Source organism: Saccopteryx bilineata, chromosome 6 (genome assembly GCF_036850765.1).
Source record: "Saccopteryx bilineata isolate mSacBil1 chromosome 6, mSacBil1_pri_phased_curated, whole genome shotgun sequence".
Lineage (NCBI taxonomy): Eukaryota > Metazoa > Chordata > Mammalia > Chiroptera > Emballonuridae > Saccopteryx > Saccopteryx bilineata.
This window is the reverse complement of record NC_089495.1, coordinates 179,033,909-179,060,240: the sequence shown is the minus strand read 5'-3', so window position 1 is coordinate 179,060,240 and position 26,332 is coordinate 179,033,909. Positions and strand designations below refer to the sequence as shown.

The window sequence follows — 26,332 nt, the reverse complement described above, 5'->3', positions numbered from 1 at the left end:
ATAATGTTTGTGCATATAGCTTTATGACATATCTAATTTTTCAACTTTTGCCTTTTGTTATAGAATGTCTCTCCTTTTCATAGGTAGTATCCATAATCTTTAATTTCTCCTGGCCTAATATTAATTTCTTTTTGTGTTGCCCCAAGTTATTTTTAAACTTTCATTATCAATTTATTTATGTGTCCTGTGAACACTATGTTGCTAGCACTTTCTTGTAACTGTTTAGTACAATGTTTCTGCCTTTTAATGAGAGACTCTAATACACTAACCTTTAGTATAACAAGTGATCTACTTGATTTTAGTCTTTTAATCTTACTGCTTATTACTTAGTTTACTCTGCTATGACCTCTTTTTTCTATTATTCTGATTGACTCAAATGTCTACTTCTTAACTTGAGAAATTTCATGAACTTTCCCATCCCATTAATCACCTTCCATTTTCAGGTACTAATAATCTATTTTTTCATTGTTTAAAAATGAAATAACAGCCTGACCTGTGGTGGCACAGTGGATAAAACGAAATAACTTTTCCCCATTGATCTCCAGATGCTCTGTTCTCCACATTCTTTCCCCAGCCTGAAAAGAACACTACGGCTTCCTCATTCTATTCCCATTCTTAGATGAGGTCTTGGGTTGATGATACATCCCTTCAACCTTCTACTCAGCCCCAAGTCTTGACTTTGGCCAAAATAACTTAGAATTTCTAATTTCCAGACAATTATTATACTACTGGCAGTATAAATCTTCTATGTCAAACAATATGACACATTCTCAGGATATCTTACCTTTTTTTTCATTGAAAGTGCAGTTTCACATGAAAGGTATGAGTTTGGGCCCTTGAACCAGACCCTGTGTCTCAGCTCATCTGCCTACCAACCATGTAAGCTGGGTCAAGTAAAATTTCTTTTTTGTGCTTCAAAATAATAACAAAAGAATAATAACATTGTAGTGGTTTAAAATATCCACATTCTGTGACCTTCTCTTCAAAAAGTGGGGCCTAATTTCACTCGTATTTCATGGGTCTTGAATTTAGTCTCTTGCTTCTACTGACTAGAATCAAGTGAAAGTGACACCGTGCAACATCTTAGAGGAGGTCATAAAAGACACTGTGCCTTCTGAATCTCTCTCTCAGAATGTTCTGTTTGGGGAAGCCAGCTGTTCTGTCATACAGAAACTCAGGCAGCCCTATAGAGAGGCCCAGATGGTAAGAACTAAGGCCTCCAGCCAAAAGCCGTGTGAATCAATCATTTAAAAAGTGGGTTCGTCAGCCTGACCAGGTGGTGGCACAATGGATAGAGCATCAACCTGGGACAATGAGGACCCAGGTTCAAAACCCCAAAGCTGCCTTGAGTATGGTGTCCCCGGCTTTAGTGTGGGATCATAGATGTGACCTGTGGTTGCTGACTTGAGCCCAAAGGTCACTGGCTTGAGCCCAAGGTCAGTGGCTTGAGCCCAAGGTCACTGGCTTGAGCAAGGGGTCATTGGCTCAACTGGAGCCACCTAAGCAAAGCACATATGAGAAGCAGTAAATGAACAACTAAAGTGCCACAACTACAAGTTGATGTTTCTCATCTCTCTCCCTTCCTGTCTGTCTGTCTCTCTCTCTTTCTCTCTGTCTCTCTCTCACAAAAGACATCAGGCTTCTTTTCATCCCTAGATGGCCCATGGCTAGGCTTAAAGGAGACTTCTTGCCACAAAGTGTTTCATTTGTTCCTATCTTACCTCCAACCATGCCGCAGGAAGTATAAATAGGAGATGGGATAAAAATAAATAATTTAGTGGAGACAGAGTTTGGGGAAGTTAGAGTTTGGTGCCTGAATACTTCCTAAATCCCTAAGGGTTGGGCAGGGTGGACAGAGGCCTGAACATAAAACCTGTGAAATATGCATGTGTGCTGGACCTATATTAAGGATATCTGCGTCTCATCTGGTGATTTCGAAAGGCAAGAGACTCCATATAAGATTTGAACTAACAGGAAATCTACATATAAGAAATCGACATAATATAACTGTAGCCTACAAATAAACTATGCTCAGGAGCAAGAGCTCTTATGGGGTGTTTATTTCACAAGAGTTTTCCCATGTGAGCTCAGAAGGCTTTATTCTAAGCCGGAGAAAAGTGCAGAGCCTGATATGGATACGTTTATGCACAAGCTGCTCATATTCTAAGGGAATGGTTGCTCGGCATTCATCCATTCAGGAGGTGGTCTATAACGGCTACAACGTAAAAAAAGTCCATCTAAGAGTCCTTTTGGAAATATTAAGCAGTGCTCTTATATTGTTAACTAATTTATTTCCCACTTCAAAGCTATTTGACATGTATTCATTCCTGTCTTGGAAAGAAACAACTAAATATCCATTATCTATTCATCATTTGCTTATCAAATACATAAAGATGCAATCCATGTGCAGTGCCCAATAGTAAAGAGCTTCCCTTACAACACAGAGGAACCCTGAAAGGGTAGTTGTTGTTTTTTGGGGGGGGGAATATTAATATGTAGCCATTCAATAAAAGATGAATTTTATAAATATTTGTGAAAAGACCAAACTTGACCTTATTCATATGGAAAGATCCATAATGATTCAATAAATTTTATTTCCAGTTAAATATATCACCAGCCACCATACCAATTACTAATTCATATTTCACTTTTCTTCACTGTTAAGTAATAGAATCACTGCTATGAAACTCTGGCCTGCTTTTCAGGCCAGTGAATTCTTATTTAAGAGCTCTGGTAACTAATGCAGTCTATAACTGGATTTTTATAAAGATATGTAAGGTAATTCAACAAAATCACTATTATGTATCAAGCATTTTGCAGAGTATCCGAGTCAATGTGAGAAGTACTGATTGTACAACCTCTTGGGGCACGGTTGTAATTTAAAGATACATGTTGTTTAATAAAAGATAAAGATGAAAGCACTAGTTGGAATCATCGGGAGAAAATTTAGCCCATGCATCTGTCTCCTAGTTTGTGTTGGTAAGAACTACATAAACTTTTCTATTGCGTCTCTTTTTTTTTAAGTAATAGTTCTATTAATGTCCTTTATTCCCATTTTTCCTCTATGTTGCCAAGTTCTAATAATTGTGCTGCCAAACCTCTCAGGGCAAAATAAAATAAAGTTCAAGTTAAAAATTTCACAGTGTTTTTGCAACCTCTGGTGAAAGAGGAGAAAGTTTGTATCTTTCCACTCATCTATAGGATTTCTAAAATTTTACCCATGTTAGGGCCGTTTCCTCATTAGTAGGAAGTTGATAAGTTTAAGGAGCTCAGCATAACTATCCTCCCTAGGCCACAAAAAGGTTGAAGTGAAATGTTTCTTCTGAAGCTACTTTTCAGTTACCTGCTCATGGCATCAAAGAGAGTATTTATGAAACTCAGAATATAAATTTCCCTGAAATCACATTAGAAGAGTGAGTCAGCAAAACTTCTCTTATCTCCAAGGTTTCAATCAACTAACAAATGCTTACCCAGCCTCTCCAAATATTTGCACCAATAGTTTGAGACATCCAAGCACAGCTTACACGCTACTCATCTATCCCCTTCAGTCTTCTAGATGTGCTTCTTCCCAAAGCTACCAGATCCTCAAAATGTTAGGAACCTTCTCTAGAGTTAAACAATATTACTACTGACATCAACTTTATCTTCAAAAACAGAGAAAGACCATCGTTATAAATATCCACTGACAAGCTTTAATACAGAGTTAGAACTACTCATCTGTAGAAGTGTTCCCCAGGAGTCAAACACAGGTCTACCAAAGCCAAAATGAGGTTACTTATTATTATGCCTGTATCCTTCATGGCTTGTAAGGGCAGTTCATATTATTCCGGTTTCACAAACCGAGACCCAAGTAACCTGAGTGACTTACTTGTTCTTGATTACCAAACCCAACTAGGCCAACAAGCCTATGAGGCTTTTTCTCTGCTAAGAGACAGTAATTCAAGAAATAGTTTCCTGATTCTAAAATAATCTATTATAAGAGGGTTTTGCGGTAAGTACTGAGAGCAAATAGTGTGGTTTGCCAATAAGGTTACACTCAAGTATCTCCAAGGAACCAAGCTTTCAAACTGATAATCAGAAATCAGAGCACGCAAAATAAAATCATGAAGTGCCAGTTTACACCTACTCTGTTGGCAAAAAGTTTAAAATGTGACAGAACCAAGTTTTGGCTAAGATATACACTGCTAATGAGAGTCTACATTGCTATATATACTTGGAAAACAAGATCACATTATCTTGATGTTATAAATAACCCAAGACCCAGAAATTTCACTCCAGGGCATTTACCCTAGAGAAACTGGTGAACTTGAGCATCTAAAGACATGTACAAACATGATCGTAACAGTGCTGCTGTTTCTAACAAATACTGGAGACATCTCAAATGTCCATCAATAGTCAGATTTAAAAGGGGTGTGGAATTGTGGAATGGCAATACAATGGAGTGGTATCTAGCTGATAGGATAAAAAAAAAACTATAATTAAATATAATGATACATTTTCAAAAAGATAAAGTTGAAAGGAAAAAACATCCACTTTTATAAGTTCTTTAAGGATGCAATACTAAATACACAATTTTTAGAGAAGCATTCATATGAAGTAAAACATTTTTCAAAAGCAAAAGGGTGATAAATGTAAAATTCTGAATCATGGTTAGCTCTGAGAGCAGGAAAGGGAGGACACAGTATTGGGGAGAAAGATGAAACATTCAGCAGTAGAGACAGCCTTCACTTTCCATAGCCACGGAGGACTTTGTTTCTTCATTCTTCCCATATTGTATACAGCATATTCTTTTGTGTCCACAAAATTTTCAAACGGAGTGAGGGGAAACCATTGCTTTCATTCAGAAGCTATTACATACTATTTTTAAAAGCATGCATGTTTTATATTCACATAAACAAATAAAAGCTTTAAGAAGTTACCTCCCCAAAAGTGTTTCGGTTGGGGGCATTAGGACACACTTGCAGGCGCTGAAACATAATGATTTCCTTTATATACTTGCTCCCATTTGCGTACAAGTATTTTTAAGTATAGATGCATCCTGCAGAATGCAAAGGAAATTTCCGGGTAGATTTAGAAGAATCTATAACAGTTGTCTCTGACAAGTGGATTCACTTTTCATTTCATTATATAATTTATTCATTTATATTTTAATTTAAAAAATTATTTTATTATTAAAACTTTAAATTAAAAAAATTATTTCAAATTATTTTATTGCGCCTTTTACTTATTTTACTGTATGAGCATTACGTTTCTAATTAAATTATTTTTTAATGCGGTAGGACAGTGGGAGAGGAGGATGAAAGAAGGGAGGACTCAGAGGATTTGAACAGCAGACGGTGGCACCGCCCCTGCACGCACTTGGAGTGTTGAACCCACCCCCAGCATCCTGGCGGGGACTCTGCCGCCAGGAAGGACGAGGGAGGCGGGACTAACAGTGGGTGGTGGGTGGAGACAAGCCTTGCCCTGCCCCGCCGGGCACCTGGGCGGTTACCCTGGCAACCTAGCCTTGGTGACCAAAGCTCACAATCGGTCCGTCTGGAAGGCTCCCGCCCCGTCCCCTGCGCTCACCTGGTCGTGCGCTTGCACGCACAGGGCAGAGTCAGGGCCCATGGACACACGCACCCTTTTCCCTGCACCCCTGCGTGCCTGCTTGCCTGCTCTGTCTAAGGGACACCATTCGCTCTGGGCGCCCAAGCTCGGCTCCAGGAGCCCGAGGTTGCGGCTGGGACCTGCGCAGAGGAGAGCTGGGGACGCTGGGCGCACCTGCAGGCTGAGGCGCCTTGGTGCCCCGACATCTGTGGCTCCTGATCGCCCCCACGACTGAGAGGTGAGCTTAGCACCATTTGCCCACCTGATCTTTTCCTTGAAATTACATTTTACCAATCCTCCCCTCCGGATTTTTCTGAGACTTAAAATTGAAAGGGACAGTAAAGAACTCCCCTCGCCCGCCAAATGTAAATTGTGGCTGGTAGGGTGAGTTGAGACCGATGGACGTTTGATTATTCATAGTGAGCCTGTATTGAGGGACTTGGCTAAGTTCTTAACCAGAATGAAAAATAGCGCATTTCCTCTTTACACAACCCCACAAGCGGCTACTGTTGTTATCCCCCATTACACAGATGAAGAAACTGAGGCACGAATTACAGGGGTAACTGTCCAGGTTTGCCCAACCAGTTTGTATAAATTATAATGCAGAGGAGGAAGGATTACAATAGATTCTCCCACCTCCAATTCCACAGTCTGTTATCTCTTCCAAGCATGTCCCCCTCATTCCTCTTTGTAACAAACAACTTTGTCTAGCAGACTTCATTGAGAAGTTGATGAGCTCCATGGATCTCTCCCACCAGGTGAACAATGCATCTGGATACCTCCCCCCCCACAAACATACACAGATTTTTTATGTTTCAGAATATTCAGACCCAATCATGGCCCTCAAGTCAAAAAATCCTATTCTATTTCACTCTTCTGAACTGTCCACTTAAATTTTTAGATGCAAGTGTGCCAAAGTACCCCAGGGCCATGTTGAGGTAAAGTACACACACATGCTAGGGCAGGGGTCGGGAACCTATGGCTCACGAGCCAGATGTGGCTCTTTTGATGGCTGCATCTGGCTCGCAGACAAATCTTTAATAAAAAAAATAATGTTAAAAATATAAAACATTCTCATGTATTACAATCCATTCATTTCCTACCGCTCATGTTCATGGTTGCGAGTGGCTGGAGCCAATCACAGCTGTCCTCGGGACAACACCAAATTTTTATTGGCTAATGCATAACGTACACGGGTTGTTGTATGCCTCTCACAGAATATGTGGTGTTCTCACATTTTAAAATATGTGGTGTTCATGACTCTCTCAGCCAAAAAGGTTCCCGACCCTCGTGCTAGGGTGTCTGTAATGTGGTGACTCTCCTGAGGGGTCAGAGATGCTACACAATTTACAGTGTCACCGGGTACTAGAGGGCAGAGCTTCTGTTATCTCTTCCAGTGGGGTGAGGTTCTTGGTCAGTCTCGGCAGTTGGTTCTGAAGGACTCTGTGTAGGACACCGTTCTGTCCCCAGCATTTTGGGGCTTTAGCTGGAAGGGATACAAGTTGTGGAACTAGCCCACAGATTGCTGAATTCACCATTGTAGTGACATTGGATAGTGCCACATGCTGCTGTTCCTTTGGGGTGGGAGCTATCAAAGTCAACAGTGAAGACACTGATTTGGAAGTCTGCGTTCACACTAATGGAGTGGCATGGATTCAGTATAATCATTAAGCTATTTGGGAGTATCGCATTTTATTCCACGTAGGATGTATGTCTGCCTGCAGTAGGACAGCACTGCACCTAACTAGAATTTGATAATAATAAAACCAGCCATTAACAGCAGCTGAAATAAATGTCACCCAGCATGCAAGCAAAGGCCAAGTAGCTGACTTCTGAGGCAGTTCAGGACCTATTGGGAGCCGATTTATACACACGGGTCTAACAAGCTTTCATACCTGGTTTCCTAGTCCACCACCCATTATAAACATTAGGAGGGAAGAGAAGGGCTATGGCAAATAGGACATTAAAGCCACAAGCTATGTAATCAGTGGTGGGATTCATCCAGTTCACACTGGTTTGGCAGAACTGTTACTTAATTTTTGTTGAGTTCGAAGAATCAGTTGTAATCAGGGTTCTCTCTAAGGTGGCTGTCTGGGCAGCTGCCCAATGTGAAAATTACAAATTTACATTCCTTACTCTTTTTTAACGTTCATTTGCACAACAGCATATTCTAAGTGTCCATAGTAATGTTCATTCCATCCATAGGGGAAAAAAATTGCAAATAAGGACACCAGTCAAGAAACAATACGAAAATATCTTAAATAACAATTTTATTGTTTTTTGTCAGGTTTTATTTAATATTATTTTATTAATATTTTAAAACATAACATAATCTAGTTTTTTGTACCTCTTTTATTGTTCTTATTTAAGTATAAAATGCATGAAATAATAAACCACCTTTCAGCATATCATTTGTTTATACTTAAAACGGTTATTAGGGCAGAGACCAGTTGTTAAATTATTTGAATCCCACCACTGCATATAATGGCTGAGGTCCCAGCAGGAAAGGAAGAAGCACAAAGAATAAATAGCATACATAAGAGTGAGAAAAGAGAAGGCTAAGAAAGACAACTGCACACATTTGATGTGGTCACTCTTTCCTCTGAAAACTCCTCTTTTCTCTCACCCAGTCTCAGGCTGCCCTGAAACCCCTGAAAACCTCACAACCCCACATAGGCCAGGCCCCGATGTCTCTGAATGATGTATCCTATTGGCTTGTGAATACGTGTTTAAGCATGCTCAAAGCTTAACCAGCTATATACTCTCTGACCAGTCTGGACTCCATCCTGGGTTCCCCATCTCAGGCACAGCAGCTCAAGCCAGAAACTGAGGAATTTTTTTTGATTCCTTCCACATGTGAGTCAGGTTCTGGTTGAAGAAATAATGGTCATTATAATAGAAAGCTGCTGTTGCAAGAAGTTTACATACTAGTGGGGAAGATACACAATATTTAAATGGACTATACCTGTATCTACACATCTATAGAAATGTTATATAGGAGAAAGGACCCAAAGAGGTCATCTTGAGGGTTTTTTTTTTCTTATTATATATAATTGAAAGATATTGAAGTGCTTTTAAAAGATGGTCTGGAGAGAATGTTCTGGCATGAGGTAATGCCCTGTATCTTGAGAGGAGATTGGGTTACATAGATGTATGCATTTGTCAAAATTCATGCAATGGTACACTTGATACTTATACATTTCATTACATATTCAAAAAACCAAAAGGAAAAGGAAAAACGAGCTGTAAACAAACACTGAACTCCAGGTAAGGACACATATACTGGAATAGGTCTGCAATTTACTTTGAAATGGATCAGAACAATACGATGGGTAGATAAGTCAAAAAGAAGTCAGGCATTAATGGTAGGATCTCAGTAGTGGGTAAATGGGTGTTCAACTCTTCTTTATGTGTAAAAATAATTACACTAAAGTGTTGGGGTTGGAAGCTGATCTGATCTTATCTGTTCTACATTTACAAAAGATTTTTCTAGGGCTGAATAGAAAATGCGCCACAGAGGGCTGTTGTGGAAGCAATGAGACAAATTAGAAGGTTGTACAATGACTTAGCCAAGGTCAGCCTGGAAGTGATGTCAGGGGGGTAGAGTTGACAGGATTAGCTGATAGATTTAAAGAGTAGGGGGATCTGTGAGGGAAATAAAGAATGAACAGTAATCTACAGCCCCAGCTCCACACCCCACTGTTTAACAACATCAGCAGAAAGAGTAGCTTTTCCACATAGTTCTGATAAGAGGGTCCTATTGGGTATTGATTGGCTGATGTCTTTGCTAAGCATAATATGCTTGAGACATTCACTGTACTTGGGGAGAGGGTTCACTAACAGAGGCTAAGCCTTAGCCGTGAACCCATTTCTACCTTAGGAGATGGGAGAGGCAGCTCTGTCTAAACCAGTGGTAGGCCCTGGCCGGTTGGCTCAGCGGTAGAGCATCGGCCTGGCGTGCGGGGGACCCGGGTTCGATTCCCGGCCAGGGCACATAGGAGAAGCTCCCATTTGCTTCTCCACCCCGCCCCCCTCCTTCCTCTCTGTCTCTCTCTTCCCCTCCCACAGCCAAGGCTCCATTGGAGCAAAGATGGCCCGAGCGCTGGGGATGGCTCCTTGGCCTCTGCCCCAGGCGCTAGAGTGGCTCTGGTCTCGGCAGAGCGACGCCCCTGAGGGACAGAGCATCGCCCCCTGGTGGGCAGAGCGTAGCCCCTGGTGGACATGCCAGGTGGATCCTGGTCGGGCGCATGCAGGAGTCTGACTGTCTCTCCCTGTTTCCAGCTTCAGAAAAATACAAAAAAAAAATAAAAATAAAAATAAAAATAAAAAACCAGTGGTAGTCAACCTGGTCCCTACCACCCACTAGTGGGCATTCCAGCTTTCATGGTGGGTGGTAGCAGAGCAACCAAAGTATAAATAAAAAGACAGATTTAACTATAGTGAGTTGTTTTATAAAGATTTATTCTGCCAAAAAGCGAAAATCTGACATAAAGTACTTGGTAAGTAATTATTATTATATGCTTTAACTTGCTGTAACTCTGCTTTATAAATTTTATAAAGTAAAGTTACTTCCCTACTTTATAAATCACCATTACTGTGGAACCGGTTGGCGGTTAGAAAATTTTACTACTAACAGAGATACGAAAATAGGCAGTAAGTATAAAAAGGTTGACTACCCGGGTCTAAAAGGTTGAGGTAGAAACTTGTCTGATCTTATCTGATCTACATTTTTGAAAGATTTTTCTGGGGATTACATAGAGATTGGATTACAGGGAGTTGTTGTGAAGCAGTGAGATAAATTAGGGGTTGTGGCAATGCTTTTGCCTAGGATAGTACCACCATACTATCAGGAATGGTTTCTATATATGATAACAGTTTGTTCCCTCCCCCACCCCCCCCCACCCCTCGCCCAATGGAAGAAAGCAAGCTGAGTGTTTCTAGCCTGGGCTATTCCTCAATTTAAAAGATTGTTACTTCATTGTCACATGACATGACAAAATAATTATCCATCTCATTTTGGGATCTCACAGACCGTAGTTCAGTGGTTCTCAAATTTTTTGAAGTCGGGGAGCATTTAAAATCCTACAAATAATTGTAGGTGCACTATATACAAATTTCTGAGAAATATGTTATAATAATTAAGTCAAATATTAAAGAAAGAAATATAAAGTCCAAGTGTGCTTTTATGGTAATTAAACAAAATAAATACGACAAAAGTAAATTTATTCTGACATTAAAAAACATTTTTATGTACATTTTTTGAGTAATGCTTTCTAGAATTCATAAAAAGAGGGTTAAAAAGTAAATAAAATGACAAAAATGTTATCTTTTTATATATATAGATACATTCTTAGTAAGATTTAGTAAATTTGGCAGGTCCCAGCACGAATGTGTTAAGTTTTTTCATTGTTGTGTTTATGAGAAACATGAGCCTGATGTATCCTAGAGATTTCTTCAATGTTTGGGCATATATTTGAAAGGCAAACTCTCATTTCCTCATCAATAAATTGAAGAATTCCTCTCTTTTTACTCTTAATTGTGTTGAGGGTAGAAAATCCTAATTCACATAAATAGGATGTTGAAAATTGTAGTAAAATGTTCAAAGTTTTTTTAGACATTGCCACATATTCTTCTTTTATAGAAATCCAAAAGGCTTCAAGAGACAATTCCTTATGTTTAATCATCAATCCACGATCAGTGGATATAACTGCCAGTTCTTCTTCTTCTGTTAATGTTAAACCAAAATCACTTGAAGCTTCCATGAATGGGTTTCTAATCCAATCATATTATTCAGTGTTAAGTGATGGAAAATGCTATAAATTAAATTCTTCCCATCAGCCTTCAAGTCCTATTTTATTTACACTTAACTTTTGCTCACTTCCAGAATCAGATTCTTCAATATCATGCTTCTTTTTGAGAAATCTATCCATTTTATTTGGGTGTATTTATCTAAAAATAATATAATGATGTGTTAATAATAAATATAATAATGATGTGTTAACAAACAGTGGTATTTCCATAATGAAATGGTATAATAGAGTAACTATATTTATTTTTATATCTGGGCACATGCTGCGAACCAGTGCAGCTAGTAATTCCAGGTCCTGAGTGGGAACGGTGTGGAACTAAGAAAATATGCGAATTAAGAAAATACGGGTTGGGAGGGCCCTGTAATTGCTGCTGGCAAGAACAAAGTGCACCCCAAAACCATATCATGCTTTATTTATAGGGCAAAGTGAGTCTATTAGCAAATCAATGGTCTCTAATCACGTTTCCAAGGCAACCCAAGAATTTTACCAAGTGCAGAAAACCCCCACCACGCATAACTTTACAACAAACAAAGGATAGAAGAAACTTGCCTCCAGTCTTTCCGGGGAACATGGGAGGTAGTGTAAACAAGCCAGCACCACATCTTAACATCCCTTTGCAACCTAATCAGGCAAGTGAGGTGGCGGGTTGGGCAAACTGTCAGCTTACAGCCAATTCCCTACACCTCTGTCCCCCAAAAATATAAACTTCAAAACCCTGTTGGAGGCCCTGGCCGGTTGGCTCAGTGGTGGAGTGTCGACCTGGCGTGCAGAAGTCCCGGGTTCGATTCCTGGCCAGGGCACACAGGAGAAGCGCCCATCTGCTTCTCCACCCCTCCCCCCTCCTTCCTCTCTGTCTGTCTCTTCTCCTCCCGCACCGAGGCTCCATTGGAGCAAAGATGGCCCGGGTGCTGGGGATGGCTCCTTGGCCTCTGCCCCAGGCGCTAGAGTGGCCGCGACAGAGCGATGCCCCGGAGGGGCAGAGCATCGCCCCCAGGTGGGCAGAGTGTCGCCCCTTGGTGGGCGTGCTGGGTGGATTCCGGTTGGGTGCATGCGGGAGTCTGTCTAACTGTCTCTCCCTGTTTCCAGCTTCAGAAAAATACAACAAACAAACAAACAAACAAAACCCTGTTGGATTTTTGGTCCCCAACAGGCACATATTTCTCTGGAATACCATAGGACGCACCTGGAAATCTTCTAGGGCGCACACTTCGAGAACCACTGCTGTAGTCGATTCCCATTTATAATGAGCACTTCAAATTATTGCATGTTCTTTATCACATTTTTTTAAACTTTTTCTTCTTTTCCAAGTGAGAGGAGGGGAAATAGACAGATAGATTTCTGCATGCATCCCAAGCAGGATCTACCCAGCAACCCCCGTCTGGGGCCAATGCTCATAAACAAGCTATTTTTAGTTCCTGAGATGGAGGCTCCACAGAGCCATCCTTAGCACCCGGGGCTGATGCACTCAAACCAATTGAGCCATGGCTGTGGGAGAAGAAGGAAGAATGTTTGGGGGGAAGCAAATGGTCACTTCTCCTTTGTACCCTGACCTGGAATGGAACCCAGGACATCCACATGCTGGGCCAATGCTCTACCACTGAGCCAACCAGTCAGGGCCCTTTATCACATTTTTTAACTACTAAAAGCACTATGTTCTCTACATTGTGGGGGACCTGCTGATACAGTGCCACAGAGGGGGAGCTCAGATCCTTATTCTGGCAATGTAATTACCCTCAACCTTGTTCATAGGTAAATGGAAAGGTTGTGTCAAGGAGAGGATATTATATGAGATAACAAGAAAACTGCATAATATATATCATGATGGAAAAATAGTTTTGAAATATTTTAATTTTATGCTAGTTGAATATTTTTGTAATTATATGTAATGTCTACTTTTATGAACTCTGTTGCAATAAATTATGGCAAGAATATTTCATAAGAAACAGCCTTTCTTCTTGGGGAAGGCTTAAATATTATTATTATTTAATCAAAATAAAGGTGACAATTAACTTTGCGTTATATGTTTCTGTTTAGGTTTTGTGTGTATTTTTCTTTCTACTGTAGTGGGTTTTTTTTTCATCCATAAAAGCATTTTTAAGAAGCTGGACAAATATGACTTTTGCAGATAAGAGACTTGAGAACCTGCAGCTCTACAAATTCCTTCAGTGTGTCCGGAACAAAGACAAGAAGCAGATAGAGAAGCTGATCAGGTTTGGTTACCCTGAGCTAATCAATTTCACAGATCCTATCCATGGATACACTGGCCTGCACTTAGCCTCGGTTTCCAATGACATTGATATGGTCAGCTTTCTCCTTAGCCACGGGGCTCACCCTGACGTGCAGGACAGAATGGGCTGTACGCCGACAATGAGGGCTGCCGAGCTGGGCCACGAACTGTCCATGGAAATATTAGCCAAGGCGAAGGCGAATATGTCTATAGTCGATAATGAAGGAAAAGGTAAAAAATCCCAACATTCTCTCAAGCAGATGAAATTGTAGCCAGAAATCAATAATGTGGACTCTTTTGCTTTCCAACTTTTAAAAGTGATTTACTCCTGTACCTAAGGATGCCAACTCCCCGTAGTTTGAAAGTGTTATAGTTATATCTTAGGGAAACCAGAGCTGAGAGTGTTTCTCATGTAAAAAGAAAATTAGAATTAGACTTATCTGTTAGATAGTTTTCCTGAATGTGGAGAGTTTTCTACATGATACATGTTGATATTATTGTAGTCATAATCATCCATTATTAAATATAAAATCTTGTTTAGAACAAAAGAGGGAGAGCCTTTGTTATTTTTTTAAAGTTTAGAACCTGGAGCAATACTAGACTTAGGACTCCAAAAGGATTTTGTCTCCTTTTCATAACAGTCTGATGTAGAAAGGAGTTAGTTACACTTGGGAACTCAAAGCATTAAGGTGGATTCTGGCATAAACTCCAAATTTCTAGGGTCATTTTAAATAATATGGAAATATGACTTGAAATTTGAAACATGACATTTCCATGAGTATTCAGGTGAGACAGTCCCACCTCCCCACTCTGCTCCCCTCCCTAAACCCATCTCAAAACCATGACCTGGGGCTTCTTGCCCAAATAATCCCAGGTTCCAGCAGGAGGTGACACAGCCTCATGAGAATCACTAAGAAGATCACCACCAGGCTTAATATAAATGGGTAGATTTCATCAGTTGTCTCAAAGAGTTGCATCAAGTACAAAGCCATTATCATCAGCTCTATAGTAGAGAAATAAATTCAATTTAATGTTGATGCTTTCTGACAGGAACAAAATCTGTTTTTGTAACTCTCTCCAAATAGTGACTTACTTAAAACAGAGAGGACAGAGACCAAGAAGAATTATTTAATTACTTAATGGTGACACATAACAAAATAAACTAAGTATGCTTATTTATATTTTAAAATGTCATATCCTAAAAAAATGTGTTTTAAAATGTCATATTCAAAACAAAACAAAAAACAGAAGCTTTTCAAAGCTCTATCAAATATCATTTCTCAAAGTGTTTCATGGACCACTGAATCACTGGGATGTTGATAAGTACTACATGCAGAATTGGTTCCACTGTCAAGTTCATTCAAGAAACATTGGATAAAACAAATTTAGGCACATTGATTTCTCCTTTGTCAGACAGATTAAAGACAGTGATATTTTCCATATTTATTTGACTGTGAAATAGTTTTTCTTATGGCATCTTAAACACTGTAATGAAGAACAGTTTTTACCTCCTTGAGTGTGAAACAGATAGAAATCTTAAAGAAAATGGGTGGGTAAATTGTAGAGCATGAAAATCCTAAATTGTGAAAGTAAAACTAAACTAATGAAGGTAAAGTTAGAAACAAGGTCAAGTGAATACTTGTAGCAAATGTTAAGAGCCATATGGTTAAAATTTAAACTCATTCAAATGAATACTAAACCTGTCGAGGTTCTGGAAAATGAGTATATGAGAAAACAAATAGGACAAATCAGGAAGAATTCAAAATACTATCTAAAACGAGACCTGAAACAAATACAACTGTTGGTTCACACATAACCCCATTATACCGCCCTACACTGCCCTGATTCCACATAACCCACACTGGGCTCATCTCGCTAGTGCCCTGCACTCCCCACACCATGAACCTAGCTCACCTTGCAAATCCTCAGTTTGGCTGCCACTTGCCAAACTGTTTTGCTTATTCCACAGTTTTCTTTCTGCCATAACATCCTGTTTTCCAGGGACTGATGTTTGACTTACTGCACTTTGTTTCTAAAGGATAAGCAAACATTTAAATGATTAAAAACATTACTGGATCTTTAAGAGGATGTGGGACATAGGCCACGCCTACACTGTACTTTCTCTTTGAACCATTTTGCAGACTATGAAGAAGGGAAAGCTCTAAGCCACATTTGCTTGTGACTATTGGCTAACTATCACAGGTTGAGTTTTTTTGTTTGTTTCTCTGTCTTGGAGTTTCAGTTAGTTTCAGAGGGAAAGCAAAGACAGATGTGCCTCTCTGCATTACGACTTTAGCTAATTATGGATTTTAAAGTTTTTTTTATCTGATTGAAAAATATAAAGACTATTAATAAGTATTCTTTGGGGATTCTATTTTTCAACAGGTATTTTGTTTTATTGCGTTTTACCTACTAAGAGGCATTATCGCTGTGCATTGATTGCCCTGGAACATGGTGCCGATGTCAACAATTGTGCCTATGATGGAACGCCAATATTCTTTAAAGCTTGTGAACAAGCACATGATATTAAAGAAATATGCCTGACATTTTTGGAAAAAGAAGCCAATCCAAATGCTATCAACACAGTATGGTTATTCCTGCTATTATAAATATTCATTTTTCTTTTCAACTATCGAGTCTTATCAGTGTAATTTTTGCATTTAAATATGGTAAAACTACCCTATTAGCCTATAGACTGTTCATTTCTATTCAGAATGCTTTAAGATGATATATTTTCATTACTTTAATATTATCATAATCCTACAATCTATTTCCTAACGATATTTAGAAAATTAGTATTTATTATGCATAATGTTAAAAGGTCATAAGAAATACACAAGGTGTCACTAATGCCCAATAAAAATTTCTTTTTGTAAAAAGAATGTAATTATGCTGTTTCTTTTATTAATTTTGCTCCCTCTCCTCATTTGGCTAATTTTCTTGAATTTTCTTATCTTTTGTCATTTTAAGACAACAAAATTAGATATTCTTCTCTTTAGAAAACACCTATAACCTAATTTTAGCATATACAGTATTATACCTTCTTTTCTACCTTTTCACTGTCTTTGCAAGAAATGCATTTTTCTGACAGGGCCACCTGGTGTGACCTTGACTCTGATTTTTAGAATTCTACACTTCGGATATTCCCCCATTGTACTGGCTTCTTTTTTCCTATTTGTTACATGACACTAATAAAAATGTAAAGAACTCAACATGTCAGCACTCTAAGGCCAAATAGATTTAGACTGCATTTATATCCATTTACGTGGTTTAACAGGACAGGTGTACACAGCATGTGATCTGCTTCCTGTCCAGTCCACAGGTCGTACGGTTCTGATGGAAGCGTCAAGAGAAGGAGTGCTGGAGCTAGTTCGAGGGATATTGGAAAGAGGAGGCAAAGTGAATGCATTTGATAACGAGAGACACAATGCTGCCCATTTTGCTGCCAAAGGAGGCTTTTTTGATGTAAGAACCTGCTCTTTGCTTCAACGTTTGTTGCTCAAAATTTTCTCTCCTTTTCCTCAAAATATTGAAATGTCATGTAGGTTTACATGAAGGCAGAATTTTTTTCTGAGTTACCATCCTGATTTTCTTAAATAATCCTAAAATTATATTTTATGCCAAACATTATTTTTTAGAAAAACATTCTCTTTATTCAATTTTATCTGCTTGCTAATTTATACATTTCATAATACTAATAGTGTTTTTTCTATATTCTTCACTATGACGATTTAAGTTTTGCCTACTGGGGCTGCTGTATTTTGTGCCTCTGTTACCTATAACAGTCTTCATAATATGTTATGATCTAATTGTGGGAAGACCAATGCCAACATACTCTCATCTCTCTGATTCCTGCGTGCATCTAATGACTCACCTAAATTTTAAACTCTAAGTTTTCTGATTAGCTGGACACAACAACATAGGTTATTTCATAGGTATGATGACATTGCATAAACAAAATAGGAACCAATGATGGCCGTATATTTTAAAATTCTGAATGACATCTAAAATTTCTTTACTCAGTTTTCTCTGAGTTTTAACATAGTTACTCTTACTTCTGTCACTGAGTCTCTTCCCTACAATAAAAAATATGAATCAGGATAGAAGTTACATTTGGTAAATAATTTGCACCTCTGACAATGTTCGCTATAGTCTGATGCTTTCTAAAATTGCCTAGATTTCCCAAAATGGTAATGTTCTAGCTGAGTATAGTTTTTGTACTCTAGACCAGGGGTCAGGAACCTTTTTGGCTGAGAGAGCCATGAACGCCACATATTTTAAAATGTAATTTTGTGAGAGCCATACAACGAAGCATGTACATTACACATTATCCAATAAAAATTTGGTGTTGTCCTGGAGGACAACTGTGATTGGCTCCAGCCACCCACAACCATGAACATGAGCGGTAGGAAATGAATGGATTGTAATACATGAGAATGCTTTATATTTTTAACGTTATTATTTTTTTATTAAAAATTTGCGAGCCAAATGCAGCCATCAAAAGAGCCACATTTGGCTCACAAGCCATAGGTTCCCGACCCCTGCTCTAGACCAATGTTCTTTGATAGAAATTTTGGCAATGATAAAAATGTTCTATATCTGTGCTGTACAATAGAGTATACCACAATAGCCACATATGGCTTTTGAGTCCTTTCAATATGACTAGTGAAACTAAAGAACTCTATTTTTAAGATTTGTTTTCTATTTAATTCATTTTGATTTAATTTTAAATAGCCACATGTGGCTACCATGTAATGTGTTGGATAGCACAGGTTCAGATATGGTCTTCAGTCAGAAAATGTACTTTCCTATTCATGTACATTATCCACTGTCTATTTTGCAGATACTGAAGCTTCTTTTTGCCTACAACGGAAACATGGGGCTGATTGCCATGAATGGGAACACACCACTTCATTATGCTGCCATGGGTGGTTTTACAGATTGTTGTAAATATATAGCTCAGCGAGGTAAGCTTGTCTATCTTTATGCTTACAGTATTTATGATTTACCCATGTTGCCAGTAGAGAATTTGAGTCTGTCACTTATTGCTTGTGTTTTTCAATAGTCCAACCTCACTCATATATATAAAAGAACATTGAATCTTTTTCTTACTCTACTTTCTGTTAAGTCATGAATCTGACCTTAAAGGTAATAAAATTCCATTTTCCCAAATATTATTAGGTTAATGTTAAAAATCTAATCATGAGTCAACAAATTACTATAAAATGTCTATAGCTATTAAACTCCTTTTCAAAAACGAATTGTGAATATTAATCTAAACAAGGATACACACTGGAAACCATGTCTTTAAATCTTAATTCTTAATTATTTTATTAAAAAATATTCAATTCTGTCAAGTGCAAAGATAACTTTTCTGGATAATCTGAAATTATGGGGGGAATATTTTAGGGAGGAATATGAAATACAATGGAACTTTTCCTAAAATTTTGAAATGAAAGTAATATTAATTATTTAGCTTTTTCTGTAGCTTTTAAGTATTTTATTAATTTAGGAAATAAACAATGTTGTGTATAGCTTGGTGTATTCCTTAAGATGATAATATGAACTAATTTACAAAAACAGGATCCATTTGGTGTTAATTATATGCTAATTGAATGTACGGCAAATTTTTAAATCTTTTTTTTTAATTTTAACTAAGTTTATTGGGGTGGCATTGGTTAATAAAATTATATTGGTTTCAGGTGTATGATTCTATAAATCACCTGTATATCATATTTTGTGGTCACCACCCCAATTAAAAATTGTTAATTCTTTGTTAAATATAGGACTGTATGAAGTTTATCGTAGTGTCTTTTTTTTTCTAATTTATGAGAAATAGGCAAAACTTATAGTCTTCTGACACAGGCACAGAATTCCAGAAGTCCCTGGGACCTAGAGAACCTATACTGTAACCACTAACATGACAAATAAGACTGATGTGCCTGCATAACTAATAGTATAATAACTGATTACTCTTCCTCCATTCTCCAAAATAAGAAACACTTTAACAAATAAAGAAAAACATGTCAAATGCAATTTTGGCCCTCATAAGCCGTCCCATCAGTCTTATTTTCAAATCTGTCATAATCAGCAGTTTATTCTGACATTTTATTTTTAACACGGTGTATTTCTAAAAACTAAACATCTGCCCAGATTGAGAAAAGCTTCCTCAACTTTAACATGTCAATTGCTTTTCTTTTTGGTACAAGTATCACCAAACATATACTAATTGAGAAGCAAAGGGCCAGAGCCTGAGCCATGCCAAAGGCCTCTCCCAATCATAAAGAAAAGATTTATTTTTGTGGCAGAATTGTTAAGACTAGACTGTGGTTTTAAAACATGTCTGAAAATGACCTGAATTTTGTTGCGTGTTCACAATACAACTACATCACCAGATCTGACATAAATGACCCAATTCCACAGCAGCAGTGTTACCAGATACATTTCCACCTTTAAAATCTCAGATTCAACTCAATCAAAATCTTAGATGTAAGTCAATCTGTTGTAGTGACCCTCCAGAAGAATATGTTCCCGGCTGGTGAACAAGGGTTTACGACGTGTTAGGAGAATTCAGTTCAACTTAGAGACGGAGACAAAATGCAAGGTAAAAGGCACATCAGTGTTAATTCACTCACAGTTCAGACGAGGGGCCAGCTCAGCCCAGGTTCAGCTTTGATGGGTGTTGGGCAAACCGGTGTGTTAGGCTTGTTCCCTTGTACTTTGCCTGATTGGTTCATGAGCACAGGGCAGCACCGTGTGTATAGTCTACGTAAGGCTGCAGGTGCTTGCCCCCAGGGTGGCAGATTGTAAATTGCAGATTGCCTGCCGCCATTGAGAGGGGCCATTTTTGCTACTGTTTGCCAGAGAAGGGATCCCCACCTCTCTGGCCTCTCCGATGTCAGTGCAGAGAGAAGGAAGTGGTTTTCCCTGCCTGCTTGCTCCTCTGCTGTTGCAAGACTCTAATAAATGGAATGGCCCACCATTTTCTGGCAACACAGTTCCTTTACTAAATTCAGTGTGAATCCATATGGCCACAGCCACGGGCCTCACAATGGGGCTCCAAACTACCTTGCTCAGTGGGATGAAGTTTCCAAGCCGCTGTGATGTTCGGACATCGGCAGGGAACAGCAATAGAAGGAGAGAGGGTCTCGAAGCTTCAGCCCCTTAGATATTTATATGAGTCAGCCACCACGCCTGTCTAAGTCTTGTTCAATAACAAGTTACAAGTTCAATAACATGTTTACACACATTTTTGGGTTAATTTTTATCATTTTCAAACACCTGTACTATCAGCTCACAACAGCTACACTAATCAACTCCTGGTCAAAATATGTTCACATCTTCACTCCTGGTCAAAACCTGTTTACATCTCCCTTTGGAACTTGTTCAATAGCAAGTTTACTGTAACACAATCCAAGCAGGAAGAAACCATGAGCAATAAAAATGCTCATATCTGAGTCAATTCTGTGGGTTTAGTCTCTTCTACACTTCAATAGAGAGGTAAAATTATTTTCCCACATTGAACTATCTTCCTCTTTTGCCCTTGGTCCTGTAGCTGGAACAATTTACAAGTCCCTATAAGCAGTGTGAGTATCCTGTCCAGGGACAGACGTGGGTAGTTGGGAGTCGTTCTCCTGAAGCACCCACCCCTTGGAGAATTCTCCTTCCCTTCGGCCTTTGGCTGCTTGAGTTCTATAGCACCAGCCCCTAAAGTGGAATGCTCGACATCAAGGAACATAAGTCAAACGGGGAATAAATGGATCTTTATTTGCTAATCACAAAGAAGGAGACAAAGCGTCTCTCACGTCAGAAGGAGAGGAAAACTGCCTTCAGATCTTTAAGCTGAGATATCTTAGTCGTTTATCCACATAAAGGTGTCTTACTAGGAGGAAAATGGGTGCAGAAAAGGGTAAGCCTAAACAGCTTTAATAATCTTTGGATGCACAGTGCTGGGATGAATACAGGAGCGGCTTCAGAGATGGTAGATAACCGGACAGACACCTCGAATAAGCAAATAAGCTCAGTAAAATCAGCATACTCAGAATTATTATGGAATCATTACACTATAGAATTATACTATCGAGACCGCTTCCCAATAGTCACTGTTCCTAAAACTGTCCAATATAAAAATGTTAACATCTTTATTGTCCCCATACCCTTTCTCTATTACTAATAAACTTAACCTGAACACAAATTTTTAATTTTTGACAATACTAAAGGAAGTATTAATCTTGAAAAACATTGGTGATTAATTTTCTTAACTATAGAGTATTTTATTTTTTCACGTAGCTGCTTATAGGTTTCACCCTTTGGAAGCAGATAATGTAAATTGGGAACATATCTCCCTCAGAATTCATCAAAGTAAAGTACCAAAAATAAATGAATAAATAACAGCTTCATTTTGTAATTATAATAGCTAAATGTGCTCATCGCTAGGTATGAATAATCTGGGGAGAACTTTTCGACTAAACACTTGAAATTAGGGAAGCCATTGGATGAATGTCATCTGTAGAGCTGTAGAGTGCCTTGGTACCACCCCTAACAATGCTGCTTCACGTTTTAGGATGTGACCTGAAATGGAAGAATATAGAGCATAAGACTCCCAGGGCTCTGGCTAAGGAAGGCGGCTTCAAAGCAGCAAGCAAAGAAATCCGGAGGGCGGAGCAAACCGCGAATAAACTGGCCCGGCCCGGAGCCAAAAATCCAAACCCACTCTGGGCCCTTCAACTTCACGATTGGTCAATAGAACATGAGGCTTCCCTGCGGGAGGCCTTTTCATTTGTGGACAGGGGCGATGGGACGGTCAGCAAGGATGACTTTGTGATGGTGCTGGAGGAGAGGCAAGAAGAGCTAGTGACCTCGGAACAGCTGTCTTACGTAGCTCAACTTCATGAAAAATCCCGGGGAGGAGGAGTCAACATTAACGATTTCTTTAAGGGCACCAAATACTTGAACAAGTCTTATGTCTTGGGATCCTATGGGGCTAAGAAGAAGAAAAAAGGGATAGTCAAAAGGGTAAAGAAAGGCAAGTTCGTTGCACCCCTCCCAATCTGCATCATACCTGACAGTGCGTTTCCACGCAGGAGCGATGGCGGGCCACCCTTGTACATGATTGAAACCTACCAGAATGTAACTGATTGCAACCGGTTTAATCGGGATCACCCACCGGAACATCCCATTCAGGATGACTCTGCTTGGTACATTGATGATCCAGCGAAGGCATTTTCAAATATTAATTTTATCGCTAAGGCAGGAGACCTGGCTTCTCTGAAAAAGGCGTTTGAATCAGGAGTACCCGTGGATATGAAGGATACTTATTACAAAACACCACTAATGACTGCTTGTGCGAGTGGAAATATAGACGTGGTCAAGTTTCTTCTTGAAAAAGGGTACGTTTTCTGGGTGTGGGTGGGGTTTACATTTTTATGACTTCACATTTCAAGGAAGTGATAGGAAAGCTAAGACATTTAACTGCAGACTTTGAGTTAACACAGGAAAATGCTTCGCTCCTGAAACCTAGGTCTTATTTGAGACACCACACTATCAGGAACACAGGAGTGTATTCTACAGAGAGGGCTTTCCAACAACTATGCATAAAGTGAAGGCCAAGAAGTTTTCACTCTGGGGGTAGAAGTCTTCTGATGGGGTACCACTTCCCTCCTGAGGGAAGTTAATTTGACCCGAGAGCTTTACCTAGTTAGTGTGGAGTTGCTTTTCATTTGATTTTAAACTTAAAATTTTTTTTTATTGTGCTAAGAACATTACATGAGATTTAGCCTCTTAACAAATATTAAGTATCCAATATAGTATTAACTATAATCACAATATTGTACAGCAGATCTCTAGAATTTATTCATGTTATGGGGAGTGACTTTTTAATACGTGTTTATATATTTTTATCCTCCATGTAGTCACTTTTTAATCTGCCTCTTTTTGTGTGTAGAGGAGAATCCCAACACATTCCTACAAGTGGGATGTTGGCTGTGATGACTAAGGATGTGTTTGATTTCTATCTCCAAAGAGAGTGGTCTTTTCTTTGGTTCATTCGTAAATATCTTTAAAAATATTATAGTGTGATGTTTCCATTTCACTCTTTTTTAGATTTTATTTATTTATTTTAGGGACAGGAGGGGATAAGAGGGAGAGAAGGAGAGAACTGGGAGGAGCAGGAGGCATCAACTCATTGCAGTTGCTTTTTGTATGTGCCTTGACCCAGCAAGCCTGGGGTCTCGAACTGGCAACTTCATCATTCTAGGTCGAGGCTTTATCTACTGCACCACCACAGGTCAAGCTCATTTCACTTTTTAAACAAAGCAATTACTCAGGTTTAACTCTCTTTTTTATTGTAACTAAATAATCTGGGATGACTTTCTTAACCTTTTCATGCCTCGGTTTTCTTATTTTTATGTTGGGCACCTAATGGGACTCAGCTCACAGAATTTTTTGAAGATAAAATTAGCTAAACTACTGACCAGGTGGTGGCACAGTGGACACAGAGTATCAAACTGGGACATAGAGGACCCAGGTTTGAAACCTCAAGGTCACCAGCATGAGCGTGGGGTCGCTGGCTTGAGTGTCGAATCATTGAACATGACTCCATTGTCTCTGGCTTGAGCCCAAAGGTGGTTGGCTTGAGCCCAAGGTCACTGTCTTGAGCAAGGGGTCACTCGCTCTGCTGTAGCCCTCCAGTCAAGGCACATATGCGAAAGCAATCAATGAACAACTAAGGTGTTGCAGGAAGAATTGATGCTTCTCTCATCTCTCTCCCTTCCTGTCTGTCCTTATCTGTCACTCTATCTCTCTCTCTGTCCCTGTTGCAAAAAAAAAAAAAAATAGTTAAAATATGTAAAGTACTTATTAGAAAAGTGATACTATACTTGATAAAAGATGTTATCACTACAAATGTTTAATGTCAAAAAGAGTTCAAATTGTATATTATCAAGGGAGAGTATAAAGCAGCTAATGAAGACTTTAACTTTTGGACAGAAAATCTTTAATTTTTTAAATTTTTTATTCTTTTTAATGAGAGGAGGGGATGCAGAGAGACAGACTCCCGCATGTACCCTGACCAGAATCCACCAGCAAGCCCACTATGGGGAGACGCTCTGCCCATCCGGGATGTTGCTCTGTTGCGATCAGAATCAGTTTTTAGCACCTGAGGTGAAGGCCATGGAGCCATCCTCAGCACCTGAGACCAACTCACTCAATCCAATCAAGCCATGGCTGTGGGAGGGGAAGAAAGAAAGAAGGGTGAGTGATGGAGAAGCAGATGATCACTTCCCCTGTGTGCCCTGACTGGGAATCGAACCTGCGACATCCACAGGCTGGGCCGATGCTCTACCACTGAGCAAACCAGCCAGGGCCCAGAAAATATTTTAAAAGGATTAAAATATAAAGTAATATATTATAATACTTAGAATTTTAATAATGAAGTGCATTTAAAAAATTCATAGTTGCATTGGCCAGTGGCTCAGTGGATAGAGTGTCTTCCCAGAGTACGGAGGTCACTGGTTTGATCCTGGGGTCAGTAAGCACAGGTCGCCAGCTTAAACCTGGGGTTACCATTTCCATCTTGGGATTATAGGTTTGAGTCCTAGTCAGGGCTCGACCCTGACGGTGCTGGCTCCATCCTCAAAGTCACTGGTTCCAGCGCAGGTCAGGGCACAATATGAAAAGCAATCAATGGCACAACTAAGTGGAACAATGAGTTGATGTTTTCTCTCTCTCTGTTTCAAAAAAAAAAAAAAAATTATAACATGCAGAGATAGACACAAAATAGAATAATATAACATATTTTGTCAGCTTTTATCTTCATTGGATTCAGTTTTATAATTTTCTTTTTATTTTAACCTTTGCAAAATTATAACACCCAGGATCTTGAGTGGTTTTTTTCAATTATAGTTAACATTCAGTGTTATTATTATTATCATTATTTAGTGAGAGAGAGAGATGGGTACAGACAGACAGGAAGGGAAAGACATAAGAAGCATCAGTTCTTCATTGCAGTACCTTAGTTATTCATTAATTGCTTTCTCATATGTGCCTTGATCCCAGAGGTATCTCCAGCCAAGCTAGTGACTCCTTGCTCAAGCCAGCAACCTTGGGCTTCAAGCCATTGACTTTTGGGCTCAAGCCAGCAACTAAGTCTATGATCCCACACTCAAGCCAGTGACCTTGGGGTTTGGAACCTGGGTCTTCAGTATCCCAGGCTGATGCTCTATCCACTGCACCATGACCTACCTGGTCAGGCAAATCTTGAACACTTTCTATTTTTATATATATTTTTTTCTTTTAGAGAGAAAGAGAAAGAAAGAGAGGAACAGACAGGGACAGACAGGAAGGAAAAGAAATGAGAAGCATCAACTTGCAGGTGCAGCACCTTAGTTGTTCATTGATTGCTTTCTCATATGTGCCTTGGTCAGGGGACTCCAGCCGAGCCAGTGACCCCTTGCTCAAGCCAGTGACCTTGGGGTCATGTCTATGATCTAACGCTCAAGCTGGCGACCTTGAGGTTTTGAACCTGGGTCCTCAGTGTCCCTGGATGATGCTCTATCCACTGCGCCACCACCTGGTCAGGCTTGAATGTTTTTTAAAACTAAAAAAAAAAAAAAATGTGCGCATATATATATATATATATATTTTTTTTTTTGGCCTTAAAATGTCCCCTAATTTTTGTGAGCAGTATATATACACAAAGTTGAGACTA

At 39.2% G+C, this 26,332-nt stretch overlaps 1 protein-coding gene across 5 annotated transcripts in view; it reads left to right on the top strand.

Annotated features, from left to right (window-relative positions):
• The first annotated feature begins 5,458 nt into the window (after positions 1-5,458).
• The window catches only part of ANKEF1 (ankyrin repeat and EF-hand domain containing 1), a 31,219-nt gene continuing 10,345 nt past the window's right edge, over positions 5,459-26,332 (top strand). For 2 of the 5 annotated variants that reach the window (XR_010726081.1, XM_066235574.1), the window contains exons 1-6: positions 5,459-5,827; positions 13,434-13,857; positions 16,012-16,211; positions 16,942-17,091; positions 18,470-18,593; positions 22,190-23,015. Coding sequence is in view for 4 of the 5 variants with exons in the window: in XM_066235574.1 (XP_066091671.1) it covers positions 13,512-13,857; positions 16,012-16,211; positions 16,942-17,091; positions 18,470-18,593; positions 22,190-23,015 (1,646 nt within the window). In the remaining variant the exon portion in view is untranslated. The remainder of the gene's footprint in view (positions 5,828-13,433; positions 13,858-16,011; positions 16,212-16,941; positions 17,092-18,469; positions 18,594-22,189; positions 23,016-26,332) is intronic. The other 3 variants (XM_066235576.1, XM_066235578.1, XM_066235577.1) reach the window with 3 other exon arrangements.